The sequence below is a fragment of the Tamandua tetradactyla genome, chromosome 5 (assembly GCF_023851605.1).
Source record: "Tamandua tetradactyla isolate mTamTet1 chromosome 5, mTamTet1.pri, whole genome shotgun sequence".
Classification (NCBI taxonomy): Eukaryota; Metazoa; Chordata; class Mammalia; order Pilosa; family Myrmecophagidae; genus Tamandua; species Tamandua tetradactyla.
Window position 1 is genome coordinate 135,291,134 of NC_135331.1, and position 17,980 is coordinate 135,309,113.

The window sequence follows — 17,980 nt, forward strand, 5'->3', positions numbered from 1 at the left end:
TGTGTCTGATGCTCCTTTTATCTACGGTATGGACAGATGAGTAAAAAATATGGATAAAAAATAAATAATAGAGGGAACAAAGGTTTAAATAAATTGAGTAGATTGAAATATTAGAGGTCAATGAGAGAGAGGGGTAAGGGGTATGGCTTGTATGGGTTTTTTTCTTTTTTCTTTCTTATTTCTTTTGCTGGAGAGATGCAAACGTTAAAAAAATTATCATGGTGATGAATACACAACTAAGTGATAATACTGTGAACCACTGATTGTACACCATGTATAGAATGTTTGTATGTCAAGTGTGTGTGTGTGTGTGTCAGAGAAAGCCCAGAATACAAATACCTGCAAGTACTGGATAAATTGCAACTTTTTAAATACACAGTTGAACTCCCAATAAACAAAAAGAAATCCATGGATTCCAAAAAATAAAAGAGAAAACTAAAAACCAGAATTAGCTCAGTTCTTCTAGGTATTTTTTTGCTTGAATTAGCCCAGTTTATTATTACATTTTTACATTGCTGGAATTAAAAATTTCCCCATATTTAAGAGTCACAATCCTTGTTTTTTAAAGGACACACAAGAAATCATTTTATTAAATTTATCTACTAATGAAACTTCTCTATTCTCATCATTGCAAGTTAAATTTATCAAAGCTTAAAAAAGATAGATAATGGCATATCCAGATTATACTCTCACACAGAACATTTAATTTTTATTTTCATATGAAACTATGAATACTATCTGAACTGAGTAACAACCAAATAATGAAAAAGAAATTACTTTAAGCTAACTTTAGATTGATATGACTACACAAAAATAAACACTTGGATTCATGCTTAAACTCTTTTAGCATGTATTCCATAAAGATCGTAAACTGGTATTACTTGAATAAATACAATAAAGGTACTTCATGTTCGTATATGGTATTTTACAGTTTAAAAAGCATTTTTATATATGCTTACTTCATTCCCATAACTGTGGAAAATGTTAAGTAAGAGTTATTATTCTTGTTTCCCAAATAATTGTTACAACAATAATAACAATTATACCAAATATAATAGGTTTGTGGAACTGTTGTGGGGAAAACAAATAGTAAGTAAATATTCCAATGAGAAGACAAAGAGACTTGCCTAAAGTCACACAACTGGCAAAACGCAGAGCTGGGACCCATATATCAATTTTTTATATTCTTAGGATATTTTCATTTTACCACAATATTCAACTTGGATGCTTATAGATAACCACATACCGTTGGATAATGAGAACATGCAAGAAATAATGAATATAAGGCAACCATAAAGAAGTCACTTACGTATCAACTATCATGTATAAAATATGTAACAAACAGATGATGAAACATTTTAAAAAATACTTACTGGATATTCAAGAAGGTCTACTGGCTGGCGGAAAGGCTCAGAATCTTCACACTGAAATATGAGATTTAACAACTCTTGACATTGCTTCTTCCATGCTTGAATGTCATAAGACTGAGCTCTATTACGTAATCTTCTTCTAGGTTGATGGTCCTGAAATAACAATTTTCAAATATATTAATAAAATATCACATACAATAAAATTTATATTTTAATGCATTCTTGGATTAAATACAATAAATCAATTAAAAGTAAATATTCACATATTTTTAAAAGCAATGCATTCTGAGTTAAAAACTGACTTGGAAGTATTACTTACTCTGTTTTAAAAAATACTAAGAACAAAAAAAATGCTTTCAATAGATTTTAATTCATATACAAGTAACTTCTGCTTAATAAATCACAGAAGTAAAACAAAAACTATCATTACCTTCCTTTTTCGGGTGGAAGTACCTGGCACATCAGCATCTTTCTCTTCTTCCTTTGAAGCAAGAATTTATCAACGTCATAAAACATTTTTTATTACATTATACTCTACAGTTGTTTAATTATCTCCTCCACACTTTGGAAAACCCAGAAAGTACTTGCTGGTGTACTTTAGTGACTTATAAAAAGTCTCCCTCTTTTAAGAAAGAATTTTATAATTATAACAAATAAGGTTTTCCAAAGTTAATTACAGCTTTAGACTAAATTAACTTTTGTAACAGTTTTTACCTGAAAATTATAGCATAAACATTTTTGTTATATATACAGAATAATCCCAATGAAGTAATGATAATGAAATATTAAATACCTCAGAGTCAGACAAAACTTTCTTTTTCATTGAATTGTAGAGTGGAATTATGTTATAACAAGTCTGATCTCTAAATAACAAGAAAGAAATGTTAGTGTATCAGAGTAGACTGATTTTTTTTCTTTAAAATCTAATACTAAAACTTGAAGCTCAACAGTTTCCATTACTTAACTCTTATACCCTAGGCACACACATTTGAGCCTGTGTACAAAATATATGATTCGTTTCGCTGGCTTCAACTGAGAAAGTTCAATTCATTCTGTAACTACATGAAATACATCAAGGAAGGAAAAGTGCTGCTGTCTTTTAATAACTTGTAGTTGTAACTCTTGCTATAGGACCAATTAATCTGAGAAAGCAAATTGGAACCTGAGGAAGAACAATCTTGAAAGTTAAATTCAGGTTCCTACTGTACTACTTAAGTACTAGCCTGTGAATGGCAAGGACAATATAGTATCAAGACAAAAGGACCTTGAATCGGATGGCAGATACTCATCTACTATTCAACCTTAACAAATTAACCTCTATAAACCACAGTTTCTTTAACTGTAAACTACAGATAATGACCTCTCTCTCTTCCATAATATTATCATGTGACTTAGAAGAGCTCATTAATGTAAAACAGTACATGTTTAATAAATGTTAACTATTACTAGTATTATTGTCCAACAGTTGGATTTAGAGAAGATATTTTCTGAAGCATAGATTTTAATGAGTGGATAAAAAATTAAAAAATTAACCACAGTAATGATTTCATAATTACATTTTACTTCTTCAGACAAATATGATTCCTATTTTGAACAGAAATGTGTTTATGTGGCAGCATGTACCAAAAAATGATTATACTTCACATTTTGACATTTACATTTTAATTATTTTGCATTTTTAAATATTGTGAGTAATTATTCCAATTATTATAATTAAATACAAAAATAGTAACTCACTTTATAAAATGTAGAAGAAGATCAGTGACAAATTTAGCAGATTTCACAATAGGGCTTCCAGGTTCATTAAATGTTCGTGTATTATGCTCTATATATCGAACTTCCCACATCAGGGAAGAAATCCGCCTTTAAACAAATAAAATACAGGAGCGTCTAAACTTCATTATAATTAGAAATACGTACACACCATTGAAAACTGAGGCATCCAACTTTTCAATTTCAGTCTCAAATCAATCATATAACCCAGATATATTATTTTAAAGCCATTATCAAAACACTATGACCCCATTTGTGTTAGGAGAGAAAAAAAGAGTAGCAACATTAACATATAAGTATCTGGATTGAGACACACTAGACTATCAACAGAGCCTTCCTTTTGGATAGAAGAATGTTTTGGGTGTAGGGTGATAGGAGAAAAGAAACAGAGGGTCTTTTAGTTGTGCTTTGAATGTATGCAATGCATGTGTAATAAGCATATCTGACTGTTATAAAAAAAAAGGAACCAACTTTAATCTAATAATAATACCAATTACCAATTAACAAGTAAAAATGTTACCAAATAATGCCAGTTACCAAATGACAAGTAAAAATGAAAAGATAACTGATAGTCTGCTGATGAAATATAAAAACATAAAAACATGATGAGCATGTTAGTTTGCCAAGAAAACTAACTAAATAATTATTTTTCTGAACACTGGACTGACAATGCTAAAACAAATTGTAGTCCTTTATTGTATTTCAAAGCTGTAAGTAAAGAAAAAGTTCTGAGAATAATGTCCAATATGGGGTCCCACTTGAAATAAGAAAATACTCAGAATATCTTACTTGTGAACAGAAATACAATGACATGGGATAAAAAAGTCCTAAGTATATGTAATTGTGGATATAGAAAAGAGGATCATAGAAAAGCTTCTGACAGTTTCAAATAGCATTTAAAAAGCTCATTCATATAATAGAAAACTATAAAATAAGGCATTAGATTACTAGCACCAGGGCAAACTGATAATAGCTTAACAGGAGACTGAACTACAAATATCAGAGAGCAAAACAAAAAAGTGTAAGAAGCCTGAAATCAAAAAGTTTAAGGAGGAAGAAGCTAAAAAAAAGCTTCAGAAATTAAAATAACACATGAAGGCATCATGGTGTTAAATTAGAACATAACCCAGGTACCTAACTATATTATCAGGTTGGAGAATGGAAAATCTCTAATTTATGTAAGTTTTTTTTATTAATTAAAGAAAAAAAAAGAAATTAACACAACATTTAGAAATCATTCCATTCTACATATGCAATCAGTAATTCTTAACATCATCACATAGATGCATGATCATCATTTCTTAGTACATTTGCATCGATTTAGGAAAAGAACTAGCAAAACAACAGAAAAAGATATAGAATGTTAATATAGAGAAAAAAATAAAAATAATAATAGTAAAAAAAAGGTTTTTTTTTTGTTTGTGTCTTTTTTTTTTTTTTACACTATATAAGTTTTATATTTCAAAAATTTTTTCCTAAATCTGTTACAATGTTAGGCTAATAGTAAAAAAGCCTATTTAATCCATAATGTATCTTGAAATGTAGTACACCTTAGCAATTATCATGTTGGGCAGTGTTTCTATGATAAGCATATTTATAACAACAGTGGGAGAAGCCAGTAGCTTATCTTTCTAGCTGTAGTCCAATAATTAGTGTATAGGAACAATTCTTTCTCTCCCTCTCATCCTCCCATGTCTTCTTCCATCTCTGAAGTGCCAAGTGTAACTCCTAAGGTATAGCAATTTAGGGGTTTAGGGACAAAGAGGGATATAGTTAAGAATTTCTTCATTTTTTCTCTGAAACTGGCAATGTGGGTGTTCAAACAGATTTAAAATATACTTCAAAAACAAAATGGGTGGAACATTTCATAGGTGATTTCCTCGTTTTTCTGCTTCTGACAAATGTTAATGAAGCACCAGCAGGTACACCTAACAAGATCAATCATCAGAACCTGAAGTTTTAATATCTTAGCTTTCTCTATCTCAGTGATTCTCAATCAGATTTTATTTTGCCCCAACCAGGAGGCAATTTTGGTTGTCATAACCAGGGTACTACAACTGGTTTCTAGTGGGTAGAGGCCAGGGAGATATTGTACAGGAAAGTTCCTCACAGAGAAGAATTATCTGGCCCTAAATGTCAGTTAATACTGCTGCTGAGAAAACAGGCTTTAATCAGTAAGATATGACAAATTATGTTTTCAGTGCTAGATTTACTAAGAACCAAATTGTAATTATAAAATAATAAAAAGAATCAAAGGGTTATTTTATGTTGAAAAATATGAGTACAAAACATATACTAAATCTTCCCTGAGTTAAAGTGAAGGATAATGGAAAGAAACCCCAGCAACATAAAACCAGTCACAAAAGTTTTAATGCAATACTATTTAAATTAAAACGTTGTGAACCTGTTAAGCAAAAATAATATAAGATGGAAACTACAAATATGGTTTCATTACTCCGTGAAAACTATATATTTAAATTCATTTTTTGACAAAACATTATAGACAATAAACCTACAAAGCCTAAGATTAAAAACTCAACATTTATCCAAATCGTTGATCAGAAGATACCAATTAATTGAAATTGTCTGCAAGCTAAAATTATACATCTATGAAAATATTCTGACCTAGTTCTAATTATATTTTTAATACATGAATGCTCACTTTTAGTAAAATATTCATAAGCCAAATGTCATTAAAATAAGAATAAAATACATTTTTTATATTACTCTTAAGAGAAATTCAAGAACAAATGTTTTAATGTATTATCTAGGAAAAAAATGTGTTGTCCTGTTTTATAAAATACAATTATGAAGGCAGTGAGCATCAAATTATATGAGCAAATTATAAAAAAATATGCTGAGGAACCATATTCCAATTGTGGTTTACAGATCAGAAGCATCAGCATCACTTATTAGAAATGTAGAATTTCAGGTTTCACTCCAAACCTACTGAATCAGATTTCTGTGTTTTAACAAGACCCCCAGGTTACTCATAAACACATTAAGGTTTGAGAGACATTGCTACAGAAAATCAGCAAATGAGTGAAAGGATCACTGAGCTTTTCTTTGGTGGTAGCTATATCAACTGGTTCTAACCTGTAAAACCTGTTTTCCAGTCTTTGTTTAATTGTACTCAGGTCCGTTGGATATGCCACTACAGTACAATACATAGGATAGGCTTGCAGATCCACTGGGGCCACAAATGCAGAAGCAATGTCTAAAATAAAATAAAAATTTAATTTTTGTACTGCTTAAAATTCAGAGAGAATTCTGCTAGAATTACAACTCAATAAGTTCTAATCCCTGTAACTATTAGTCTGCCACTATCTTTCAATAGAAAATTCACACAATATTGCTAACATAAAGACATGTCTCACTTTTATTATGAAAATACTTACACTGAAAAATTCTTGGGATATTTATTTATATTCATAAATTTATGAGCGATAATATATACATCTGAACTACCAAAAATATACTTGTACATTTCCGTAAATAATATGGTACCATTCCTCAATCTGTATATTATAATGCTTTTGACAAATACATTCTACCAACAACAGCATATAACACATTGCATTCCAATGTAACCTTTGAGAATATCACCTTACTCATTTTTACAGTATTATTCTGAAAAACATGTGACAAAAAGAGACTCAATGGCAACTAGGTACTGTTACTCCCATTTTTTTTCTTTGCTCATTTACATACAGAGTTAAAACTACTTCATATCTTAAAATACTGCTAAAATTACTAAAGACAATAATAAAGTGTTGTCACTATATAATTAAGAGTTGAGATAAAATTTTTATACAAGATGTTTCTCTGGGATCTTCAGCTCTTCTTACTCCTATCAACTCCTCCCTATAATCTTTGAAATGGATTCTTTACTGACACAGTGGGTTGCTCTAAACTATCACACTAGTCTAGTTAATTTGAAAGCCCAAATTTCAGACAAGTTTAGTGGTCATTTTTTCTTTTTTAACCGAGCAAAGCAGCTCACATAAAAGCTTCCCCTCCTCTTAGAAAGAATCTCTTGGTATATACGTATACAAAATTAAGGGGAAAACTGAAGTAGCTTCCCGTAATTATAATTCAGCTTTCAATCCTCTTCCTCTAATTTCCACCACATCAACATTAAATTATGTCAAAGGTTTACAAACTGGGTTGTAGCAGACCAAGATTTTTCAGAACTCCCTCTGGCATTTCTGGGAAGTCTGTACCATGAAATTCAGCTAAAATAACCCCATTTATTACTGTTTTAGATATGTGGGCCCTGTGCGACATGACCTCATTCAAAGGTTGTATTGAATATAACACCTTGTTATATTTCCTTTTACTTTTCTTCCTGCAGAATTTTTCGATATTCATGTGCTATTTACCTAGTGTCATCAATTGGTTTATTCCTGTAACAATTCTCTCACATTCTTCATCCCTGGGGTTGGAACCCCATTCTCCATCAAGGGGTTTATAGATTAATGACCTGCATTCCACTTCAGTTAAAGGAACACTGGTACCTAGTTCTTCAGGAAATACAGCTGAAATACACGGAAAATAGGATAAGTGAATAAAGTAATTATTAACTAATATTAACGTTAGCTGTAGAAAGTAGAATTAATATTGTCACAAAGCAAAAGTGTAATTTTGTAAAGATTTGGTAAATACATTTTTAGTTTTTCTTAAAGAAAATTGTATTTCAAGGGTCAATAAACTTTGTATTTTTAAAAAAGATATTAACTTTATAAATAATTCTCTAGATTATTATTATTACCTCTCCAAAATTATACCTGAAAACCTGCTCTACAATCAAGTTTTGGGTCAAGGAGAAAGGACTTATGTAAACTGATGCAACTTTCAAAGTTTTCTGAATCATAATTCAATCACTCTACTTACCTTGAACCTTTCAAAGTTTTCTGATCCATAATTTAATCACTGTATTTACACTGATAAATCATACAAAGTAAAAATGAGCTAAAGTTGTATCTTTCAGGAATATTTCAAGCAAAACCTCAGAAAAAAAATTTTTGAAAGGACGAGAGAATTATGAATACTGACACAGTTCTAGGCTTGCTACTATTAACTTTCTGCACACCTGAACTGTTGATATTTTAGCTAAGAGCATCTTTGTGGTGACACAAAATCTACAAATGTGACAAGCAACTTTTTCACTGAACTGCATCTAATCAGGGAAACAGCGGTAAATATGCCACAAATGGTGAACAACCGAAATTATTCTTCTTCAAACAGGGCTTCCAGTTGATTAAGAAGGCAGTATAAGTAGCTCCAGGTTCCCATTTTTTCACGGAATGTTTGAACAACTAGCAGAACCTGACAGAGCTATCTTGCTTAAAACTCTTGCTCAAAACATGGAAAAGCATCTTCAGAATCCTAAGTTAGACAATGGTTTCTCAGACTTGATACCAAAACCTTGAGTAATTATAAAAAACAACAGATAAATGGGACCTCATCAAATCAAAAACGTTTGCATAACAACTTCATCTTCAAAATTTAAAAAAGATAAACTACAGAAATGAGAGAAAACATCTGTAGACCACATATCTGACAAGGGTTATATCCAGAATATATAAAGAAATCCCACAACTCAGCAACAAAAAGACAAACAATCCAATTAAAAAATGAGAAGAAGACTTCAATAGACACTTCTCCAAAAAAGATACGCAAAAACCAATAAGCACATAAAAAATTCAACATCATTCTCCATTAGGGAAATGCAAATCAAACTACAATTATGTACCATTTCACACCCCATAGGATGGCTATTACTAAGAAAAAAAAGAAAGAAAATAACAATTTGGAGAGTATGCAAAGAAACAGGGACATATATGTTTACTATTTGTTGGTGGCACTGTAAAACAGGACAGCCACTATGGAAAACAGTCTGGCAGTTCCACAGGAGGCTAAGTATAAAAATTACCCCCTGATTCAGCAATACCATTTCTAGGTATATGCCAAAAGAATTGAAGGCAGGGACTTGAACAGGTATTTGCACACCAATGGTCACAGTAGTGTTATTCACAGCTGCCAAAATACTGAAGCAACCCAGGAATCCATTAACATATGAATGGATAAAAACATGTGGCCTATGTACAAAATGAAGTATGTCAGCCATTAAAAAAGAATGAAGAATGAAGTGAACATTGATGCACTTTGAAAACATGTTGAATGAAATAAGCCAGAGAAAAAAGGCCAAATATTGTATGATCTCACTGATATGAAGTAACTAGAATAAGCAAATTCATATAGTCCAAAAAAAGAGAATACAGGTTGCCAGGATAGGAGGTGAGGTTAGCGAATGCGCAGGTAATGCTTAATTGGCAGTTTCTGTTTGGGGTAATGGAAAATTTTTGGTAATGGATATAGTGGTGATGGCAATATAACATTGCAAATTTAATTTATACCACTGATTAATATATTTGAACACTGTTAACAAGAGAAAATTTCAGGTTGTATATATATATATATATATATATATACCACTAGAACAAAAATTTTTAAAAACCTAACAACATGGGAATGTACAAAACAATGAACCCTAATGTAAACTATGGACTATAGTTAATAGCATAATTATTATATTGTTTCATCAATTCTAACAAATGTGCCATAACTTATCCAAAGTGTTGATGATAGGTAAAACTGTATGTGTGGAGGCAGGGGGGTGGATGATTTGTCTGATTTTCTGTAAACCTACAATTTCTGTAACAGAAAGTTTTAAAAAAAAAATTCTTCCTCACAACCTGTAATTAAACTGTCTGTACTCAAATAGAACAAAAATAATAAAACAATACACACAGCACACACAGACACATATTTAGACAGGAAACACATAGTAAATTAATGTCACTAATTCATTCATTTCTAAAAATACCAAAGGTATTACAACACCAATTATTTCATCTCTCATATTCATAATGGTCCAATGTGATTTCAAATTAAAATTCAAGAGAAATGAGACAAGATAAAGTCTATAACATGGTTATACGTTTGTCAAGATATTTTATTGTTTAGACAGCTAAGTTAATGCTGAGATGATACATTACTGGTTTTAAATTTTAGAAGTGATAATTTTTATGAAATAAGAACCAGTCTTAGGCAATATCACGATAACCATTTTCTCACTTCTGAAGTTTACCAAGGTATTAATTTATACCACTTCAAAGGCTGTTCTAAGAATATGTGTTTTTTGAGACTTGAAGGAACTTACCAGATCACACAGACAGATGATGCAAGGATATGTATCTACGTGCAATTTAAAAGCCTGAAATCTTAACTATTGCATTATACTATTTTAAGTACTATACTAAAATTACAAAAATCTCTTTGCACACAAATATTCACATTCTAGTGGCAAATAATAACTAAGAAAACACTTTCATACTATACTGTAGTTAATTTTGATCTTCTTTGTTAGATTATAAATTCCAAATGCACAAAGATTATTATAGCCTACCTTGTCTGGGGCTGCAATTTCTCCAACTCTGAGGTAAACAGTAGGTGAGAAATAAATATATGCTGAATGAAACTTTTCTATTTGATTCTCATATCAGTCCTATGTAACATTAAGTTACCAAACCAGATTTCTTATTTAAGAAATTAATTATACAATGCAGACACACAAAAAATGTTATACCTACCATTATTAGGTATAAGCTCCATATCCCAAGGACTCATCTTTTCTGTATCTCCATTGTCCCAGCTTAAAGGGAGGAAAATCTTATATTAAAAAAAATCTTAATATTGTGTTTTAATTTTTTTTAAATGCATGTTTAAAAATTCACATAATAATAATAATTGCTTCAGTGTTTAAATAAATTGAGATCTTTGTCACTTTATTAATAGATTAGAAAAATTTTAAGGCAAACCAGGCTGAACAAAAATACAACAAATACTTCCTTACCAAACATTATAGCACTGAAACAAACTGTCAGGGTACTCAAGTTGAAGAGGTTCCTGACTTTCAATTGTCCCAAACCACCAAGCATCATCTATGACTGATCTGAAACGGTCACCTGGAAAAGAATAAAAGACATTGCATTATGCCGAAATGCCTTAGTACTTTCACTGCTTTTTCCCAAAGTATACCTTGAAAATACTGGGGGGGAAGACATAAAACATGTAATCTATAAATTAAAAAAAAGACCACAGAAATTGAGTTATTTAATAAAAACATTTGAAGAGTAAGTGAGTAGCCATATTCCATTTCTACTTCTTTTAAATTTTATTAGTATTCAGAAAATTCATTTTTACCTTACCATTTTACCAATCTAATTATCATTAGCACTATGCCTAAACTTTTTATTCAAATAAAAGAAAAAGACAATTTCTTAACTTTATCTTGACAAGTTTCCCCAAAAAACAATAAACAACTCATCCTAAAACAAAAACAAAGCAAATAAAGATGCAATCTGCCTTTTTTTTCATCCCAATTGCCCCTAAGTAACAATACTCACATAGATTCATTTCCCTTTCAGGTAAAAAAAAATTAGCAAACAAAACAATAAAAATGACTAATCATTGCAAAACTGATAGCACTGTGTCTATCCATTTTCTTATCCACTTATATTCAACTGTTATTCCACTAATACTTCCCCACCAGATACAAATACTATAGACTTTTCATTTTCTAAATCTTCTTAGCTTCTCTCTGCATCAAATGAAAACTGTAAATCACTTTCCTTTTTGCAATAGCTCCCTTCCTTAGATTTAACCATAATTAGTGGCCAGTAGAGGTTAGAATCTGAAAGCCTCAGGTCCCAATAACATGTATGTGTTGACTCTGTTTTAGTCAGGGGTTCTCTAGAGAAACAGAACCAATAGGAAATATCTGTATGAGATTTATAAAGGTGTCTCATGCAACTGTGGGGATGGAAGAGTCCAAAATGAGTACAGCAGGCTGTGAAACTGGCAACTTTGAAGAAAGTCTCGACGAACTCCAAAGAGGCTTGCTGGGTGAAGAAAAACTGAAAATTTTCTCTTCTTTAAAAGTCTTCAACTGAGCGGCTAAAATCCAACTGATTGGATCATCTTATTTTTGGAGAAACACCCTTGGTTGATCTTAGATGTAATCAACCCAGCTGCAATCAACTGACTAAGGATTTAATAAACCAGCCTCCTGCCTTATCAACAAGCCACAAAATATCCTTGCTCCAACGGTTAGGCCAGTGTTTGCCTGACCAGACAACTGGGCATCATTACCTGGCCATGCTGACACCAGAACCTAAACATCATAGCCATCCCCTGTCAACTTGGCAGCTATACATATTACCCTGAAACATGCTTAATTTCTAAACAGAACACAGTAATAGACATATGTATTGCCTAATTATACTCAACTGTCCTGCATAAATCCAAAACATACTATACATCTCTACAGAGTAGAGTGCAAGTCCTTAGGTAACAATCACTCTTAAACCTGGTATTGTATAACTTAAATATTGTAACATGAACAATATAACTTTGGTCATATCTAAGAGGAAAACAAGATACTTCCCTGACGTACAAATATAAACATGATCATAACAAAACAGGAAGAAAATCTTCATACCATCACAGACCTCATTTCTGGAACTGGTCACATGGCTGTAGTTCATATTTATTACTACCTTCTTCCACTACCCATTCCATGTTCCCTTTACCCACGGCAAGCACTTCTGCTGGCTGTGGTTTTGCTTGGTGGGGTGACACAAACTTTCATTCCTGAAGTTTCTGGGCCATTGGTAGTCCTGTCTAGACTGAGTTTTCTATCGACTTTAATCACAGAGCACTGGTAGTATTAAGAGATACCCTAGGGGATCCTCTACTTCAATAAAACTTTTCTTTACCTCCATTGTGTAGCTGCACTCCTATTTTCCCTTGATAGTGAGGCTAAATCACCCCAGTCAGTACCCAGTAATCACATTCCATGCCTGTTGATTCAGAGGCATGAAAAGCCCAAAGTGGCCAGGTGGGGGCAGTGTTAACCTCCAATTCAATGGACTCACTGCTGTGCTTGATGGTAGGAGCACTACTCCTTTTGAAACTAAAACCCGTAAACAAGTAATGCTTAAGGTCTAAGGAACAGGAAAGTAAAAATTTGTCTAGTGGATCACTGGGGTTGATAGTGAGTGCTGCCACTCCCATTTCTACAGTTTGATTCCTGGACCTGTGAATCCTGGTTATGGGAGAAACAATACAACAGAGTGAACACTGATTAAGCATTCATAGCCTCCTGGATAAAACTGCCCCAGACCTGCAAGGTATTGCCACCTAGTTGGCACAGTAATTCAGTCTTCAAAAGGCCATTCCACTGTTCTATCAACCCAGCTGCCTCTGGACGATGGAGAACATGGTAAGACAAGAAAATACTAGGAGCGTGTGCCCATTTCCATACTTCATTTGCTGGTATGTGGTTCCTTGATCAGAAGCAATGCTCTGTGAAACACCATGATGGTGGATAAGACAATTCTGCAAGTCCACGGATGATAGTTTTGGTGGAAACACTGCATGCAGGGATGGCAAAAACTGTATCCGGACTATGTTTCTATTCCAAATAGAACAAGTCACTGCCCTTTCCATGATAGAAGTGGTACAATGTAATCAACCTACCACTGGAGACCAGGTCAATCACCTCAGGGAATGGTGCCATACAGGGGAGTGAGTGTGGCTCTCTGCTGCTGGAAGATTGGGAGCTCAGCAATGGCTGTAGCCAGGCTGGCTTCGGGGAATGTAAGTCCATGTTGCTAAGTCCATGTATAAACGCCATCCCTAGTACCAAGCCCACTTTGTTCACAAGTCCACTGAGCAATGGCAGAAGTGGCTGAGGAAAGAGAATGACTTGTATCCACAGAACGGGTTATCTTATCCACTTGATTACTAAAACCTTCCTCTGCTGAAGTAACCCTCTGTGAGCATTCACATGGGACGCAAGTATCATGCTTTTTTGCCCATTTGGAAAGGTCTATCCACCTACCTCTTCCCCAGACCTTTTTGTCATCAATCTTCCAATTGTGCTCCTTCCAGGTCCCTGACCATCCAGCCAAACCATTAGCAACAACCTATGAGTCAATAAACAAACATACTTCTGGCCGGTTCTTCTTCCAAGCGAAATGAACAACCAACTGCATTGCTTAAAGTTCTGCCCACTGGGAGGATTTCCCCTCACCTCTGTCCTTTAGGGACATTCCAGAAAGGGGTTGTAGTGTTGCAGCTGTCCACTTTTAGGCAGTACCAGCAGATCGCCCAGAACCATCGGCAAACCATGCTTGAGTTTTCTCCTTCTCAGTCAACTGACTGTAAGAAACTTCCAAAGAACCCACAAGTGTGGTCTGGGAAAGAGAAAGGTAATGTGGCAAGAGTTGGGGCCGTGGGCAGTTGGGCCACTTCCTCACGTAACTTACTTGGCCTTCAGGAATTCATTAAGCCCTATCTTTTATATATCACTTTCATTTTATGGTGGACTATTACTGTACATGCCCAACTTCATGGCTTGGTGGGCTGGACAACACACAGCTCATGATAGGCAACTCGGGTCTTATGGTAATTTGAGCCTCTACTAAGAGCCCTTTCTAACCCCTTTCTACAATAGTGAATGCAGAATCTCTTTCTTGTTTAGTGGGCCCATATCGATAACTTCAGCTCGATCGAACTTTATATTCTTTCTAACATTATCCAAAACCCTTATTCCCATACATATTTCCTTGATTTCTGTCTATATAGACTGGAAAACTCATGTAGGTCTTTTGGAGTATAGCATACCTCCTCATGGGTCACACTTTGGTACCTCACCTTTCAGGGCCTATTGGGACTTTAGTCTAGTTATACATCTTGAAGAAAAGGGGGGCGATGGGATGAAAAGAATTAGAAGTGTCTTTCAAGCCAATTACCTCAGGACATTCCATTGCAATTTCATCTAGTGAAAAAAGATTAGTTCCTCTAGACAGAAGAATGAGGTCTGGTTCCCCAGGGGCGGTGGCTAAAGGTTTAGCGGGCACCGAAGGGTTAATCTCTTTAGATACAGAGTGGATGGCAGACTCCTTCTGGAAGACTGGAGACTCTTTCCCCAAGGCAGGCTGGAGATAGGGCAACTGTTTCCTCAGGACAGACCATTATAGGTCTATTAGCGAAGGTTCAGCAGATTCCAGGGTTTCAGTGTCCCCACTGCCATCACTATCTAGCCATATGTCTCCATCCCAAGTTTCAGGATCCCATTCTTTTCCAATCAAAGTCCTTAATTTAACAGCAGACACCATACAAGGTAGAGAGTTTAGTTTATGATGTAAATCTGCCACTCAAACAATGAGGTTCTGTGTCTGGTTTTCAGAGACGTCAAGTCTGCTACCACAAGAAGTTAAGATTTTCTTTCAGGGTACACATGGAAACTTTAACACCTTTCATACGGTGCTTAAATTGCAAATTTGAAGCCTTCAGTTCATCCCTTTCCTTCATAACTGTATCCTGCATATCTAACAACAACCAGCCAACATCATTATACTTCTTAATTTCACAAAACTCCATTATGGTATCAAACACACTCTCACCCAGAGCCTTGCCTTGTATAAGCGTACAATTAACAGTATCAAATGGTGATATTTTGCGAATTTCTATTGCCAACTCACCCCATGGACTGTCAGTGCCATCTTGATTATTGCAAACAGTCATTAGTGCCTTTGTGTCTATTCAGAGTAGAAAACCAATTGTAAAAACCCATTTTTAAGATTCTCTTTCTCGAACCCCATGCTCGGTACCAAGATGTATTAGTCAAAGTTCTCTAGAGAAACAGAACCAACAAGAGATATCTGTAAATATGAGATTTATAAAGGTGTCTCATGCAACTTGTGGGAATGGAAGAGTCCAAAATCCATAGGGCAGGCTGTGAAACTGTCAACTCCGAAGAAGGTCTCCACAGGTGAGGCTCACTGGCTGAAGAAAAAGTGAAAATTCTCATTTCTTCCTTAATAGTCTTTAACTGAACTGATCAAATCCAATTGATTGGTTCATCTTGTAAAGCAGGGGACATGCCTTTGGTTGATCTTAGATGTAATCAACCACAGCTGCAACCAACTGACTGATGATTTAATAAAGAGCCTCTAGCTTATCAACCAGTCAGGAAGTATCCTTGCAGCAACGGTAAGGCCAGTGCTCGCCACTTCAAACAACTGGGCATCATCACCTAGACAAGTTGACAGCAGAACCTAACCATCACAGACTCTGAACAAATTAATTAGCTATCCTGGGCTTAATTTTCCTTATCTTTAAAACAGAAATGGTTATAGCTACTTCATGGTAGTTTTTGAGGAGTAGTTTCTACTAAAGTATTCCTTACAAATTTCACCCATAATTAAAGAAAAATCTCCCACCTATCTCCAACAAGTTTTCTGAATCAATTTTATTTCAAATTCTTAAAAATACAATTTTTTATTTATACTTTTTAAATAAAAAATGGGTTTATAATGACATATATAGCACAAAATGAACTAAAAATTAGAAAAACAAAAAGGTGAAAAAATACAATGGTAAAAAAGAAAATTGGAGCCAGGGTATATATTTGAATCCACATTTAGATTCATGAATCTAATAGGAAATGGCAAAAGAGAAAAACATGATCTATTACTAGACTGAAATCTCGAATTGTTCCTCAAATGCGTAACTCTTAGTTACGTACTAAGCTTAGTTACACACTAAGCTTAACTAGAGAACAGCTACTGCATAATTTAATAACCAGCACCCTTGATAACACCATGACCTTAAAGTAAACACAATGATCAGTTTCTTATGATCCTAATACAGACTGAAATCATCGTGCTAAACAGAAATACTGGGTTTATATGCCTAACTACATTAAAAAGTAAGTCCACCATTCAGAGTAAGCCTTAAACATATCTGCAGGCAGGCTAAAATAAAAGATACTATTAATGAATCTTTAAATGGTAGTTTAGTGGGTAGATGCATATATCTTCATTTTGAAGATTTGCCCTTCCCGCACCCCCAAAATATAATTGTACAGCGTATGTGTATTATGATTTAATCTATATTCACTTGTTCTTTATCATGATTATGTAAGTTTTGTTTGCTAGTGAGCCAAACAGTATATAATTTCTTTCTTGGATGATTTTGTTTTCCTAAAATTAATAATTGCTTCTTTTTAATAGGCTTGGTTTTCTCTCAATTCATGATTAAGTCTTCCCACATTCTCTAGCACCTCAAGCTGTAGAATATTCTTTAATATAATTTCCCACAAGTCAAACTTGTTAGCCAATTTATTAGCTCCATTTTTTTTTTCCTGAAAACTTCCCTCTTGGAGCACTATGTCTTTTGGGATGTTGCTTTTTTGGCTTTATTGTATAGTTGCATCCTGAGACTTCTTTCGACTGTTTTCTGGAAATTCCTTTTGCCTCTTTTTTGTTCTGGATTTTTTGTTTTCTGGGGATTCCATGCCTTTCTCTTTTCTAGTTTACTCCCTCATTTGGTGAAACACATCTTTCAAAGCTTCCAGAAAAATATTATGTAGGATGTAAGTTTTCTGATTTCTCTAAATTTCCCTAATTTCTCTCTTTAAATCACATATGTAAATTTCTAAGTTTATCAAAACCAACCAAGGAAAGACAAATCATACTCCCAAGACTTCTAATAATACTAGAGAACAATTGAAGTAGTAGATCAACTCATATGCATTTTCAAACCACATGCTGTATATGCACCATATCACACTGCAAGATGACAAACAGGTGTCCTTTTTGAAATTTTTCAGAGAAATACTCAAATGAGTAGCACACATTCATCTATGCATAGATGAATATATCTCAACTACCTGGGAGCCATAAGGTTTTTAAACTTTCTTC

General features: G+C 33.7%; 1 protein-coding gene across 2 annotated transcripts in view; it reads right to left on the minus strand.

The window, feature by feature from the left end:
- PHIP (PHIP subunit of CUL4-Ring ligase complex) overlaps nt 1-17,980 on the minus strand; it is a 147,661-nt gene that overhangs the window by 18,492 nt on the left and 111,189 nt on the right. For both annotated transcript variants that reach the window (XM_077162287.1, XM_077162286.1), the window contains exons 28-35: nt 11,062-11,173; nt 10,799-10,860; nt 7,526-7,681; nt 6,240-6,360; nt 3,108-3,233; nt 2,164-2,233; nt 1,801-1,851; nt 1,374-1,523 (exon numbers count right to left, since the gene is read on the minus strand). In XM_077162287.1, coding sequence (XP_077018402.1) covers nt 1,374-1,523; nt 1,801-1,851; nt 2,164-2,233; nt 3,108-3,233; nt 6,240-6,360; nt 7,526-7,681; nt 10,799-10,860; nt 11,062-11,173 — 848 coding nt within the window. The remainder of the gene's footprint in view (nt 1-1,373; nt 1,524-1,800; nt 1,852-2,163; nt 2,234-3,107; nt 3,234-6,239; nt 6,361-7,525; nt 7,682-10,798; nt 10,861-11,061; nt 11,174-17,980) is intronic.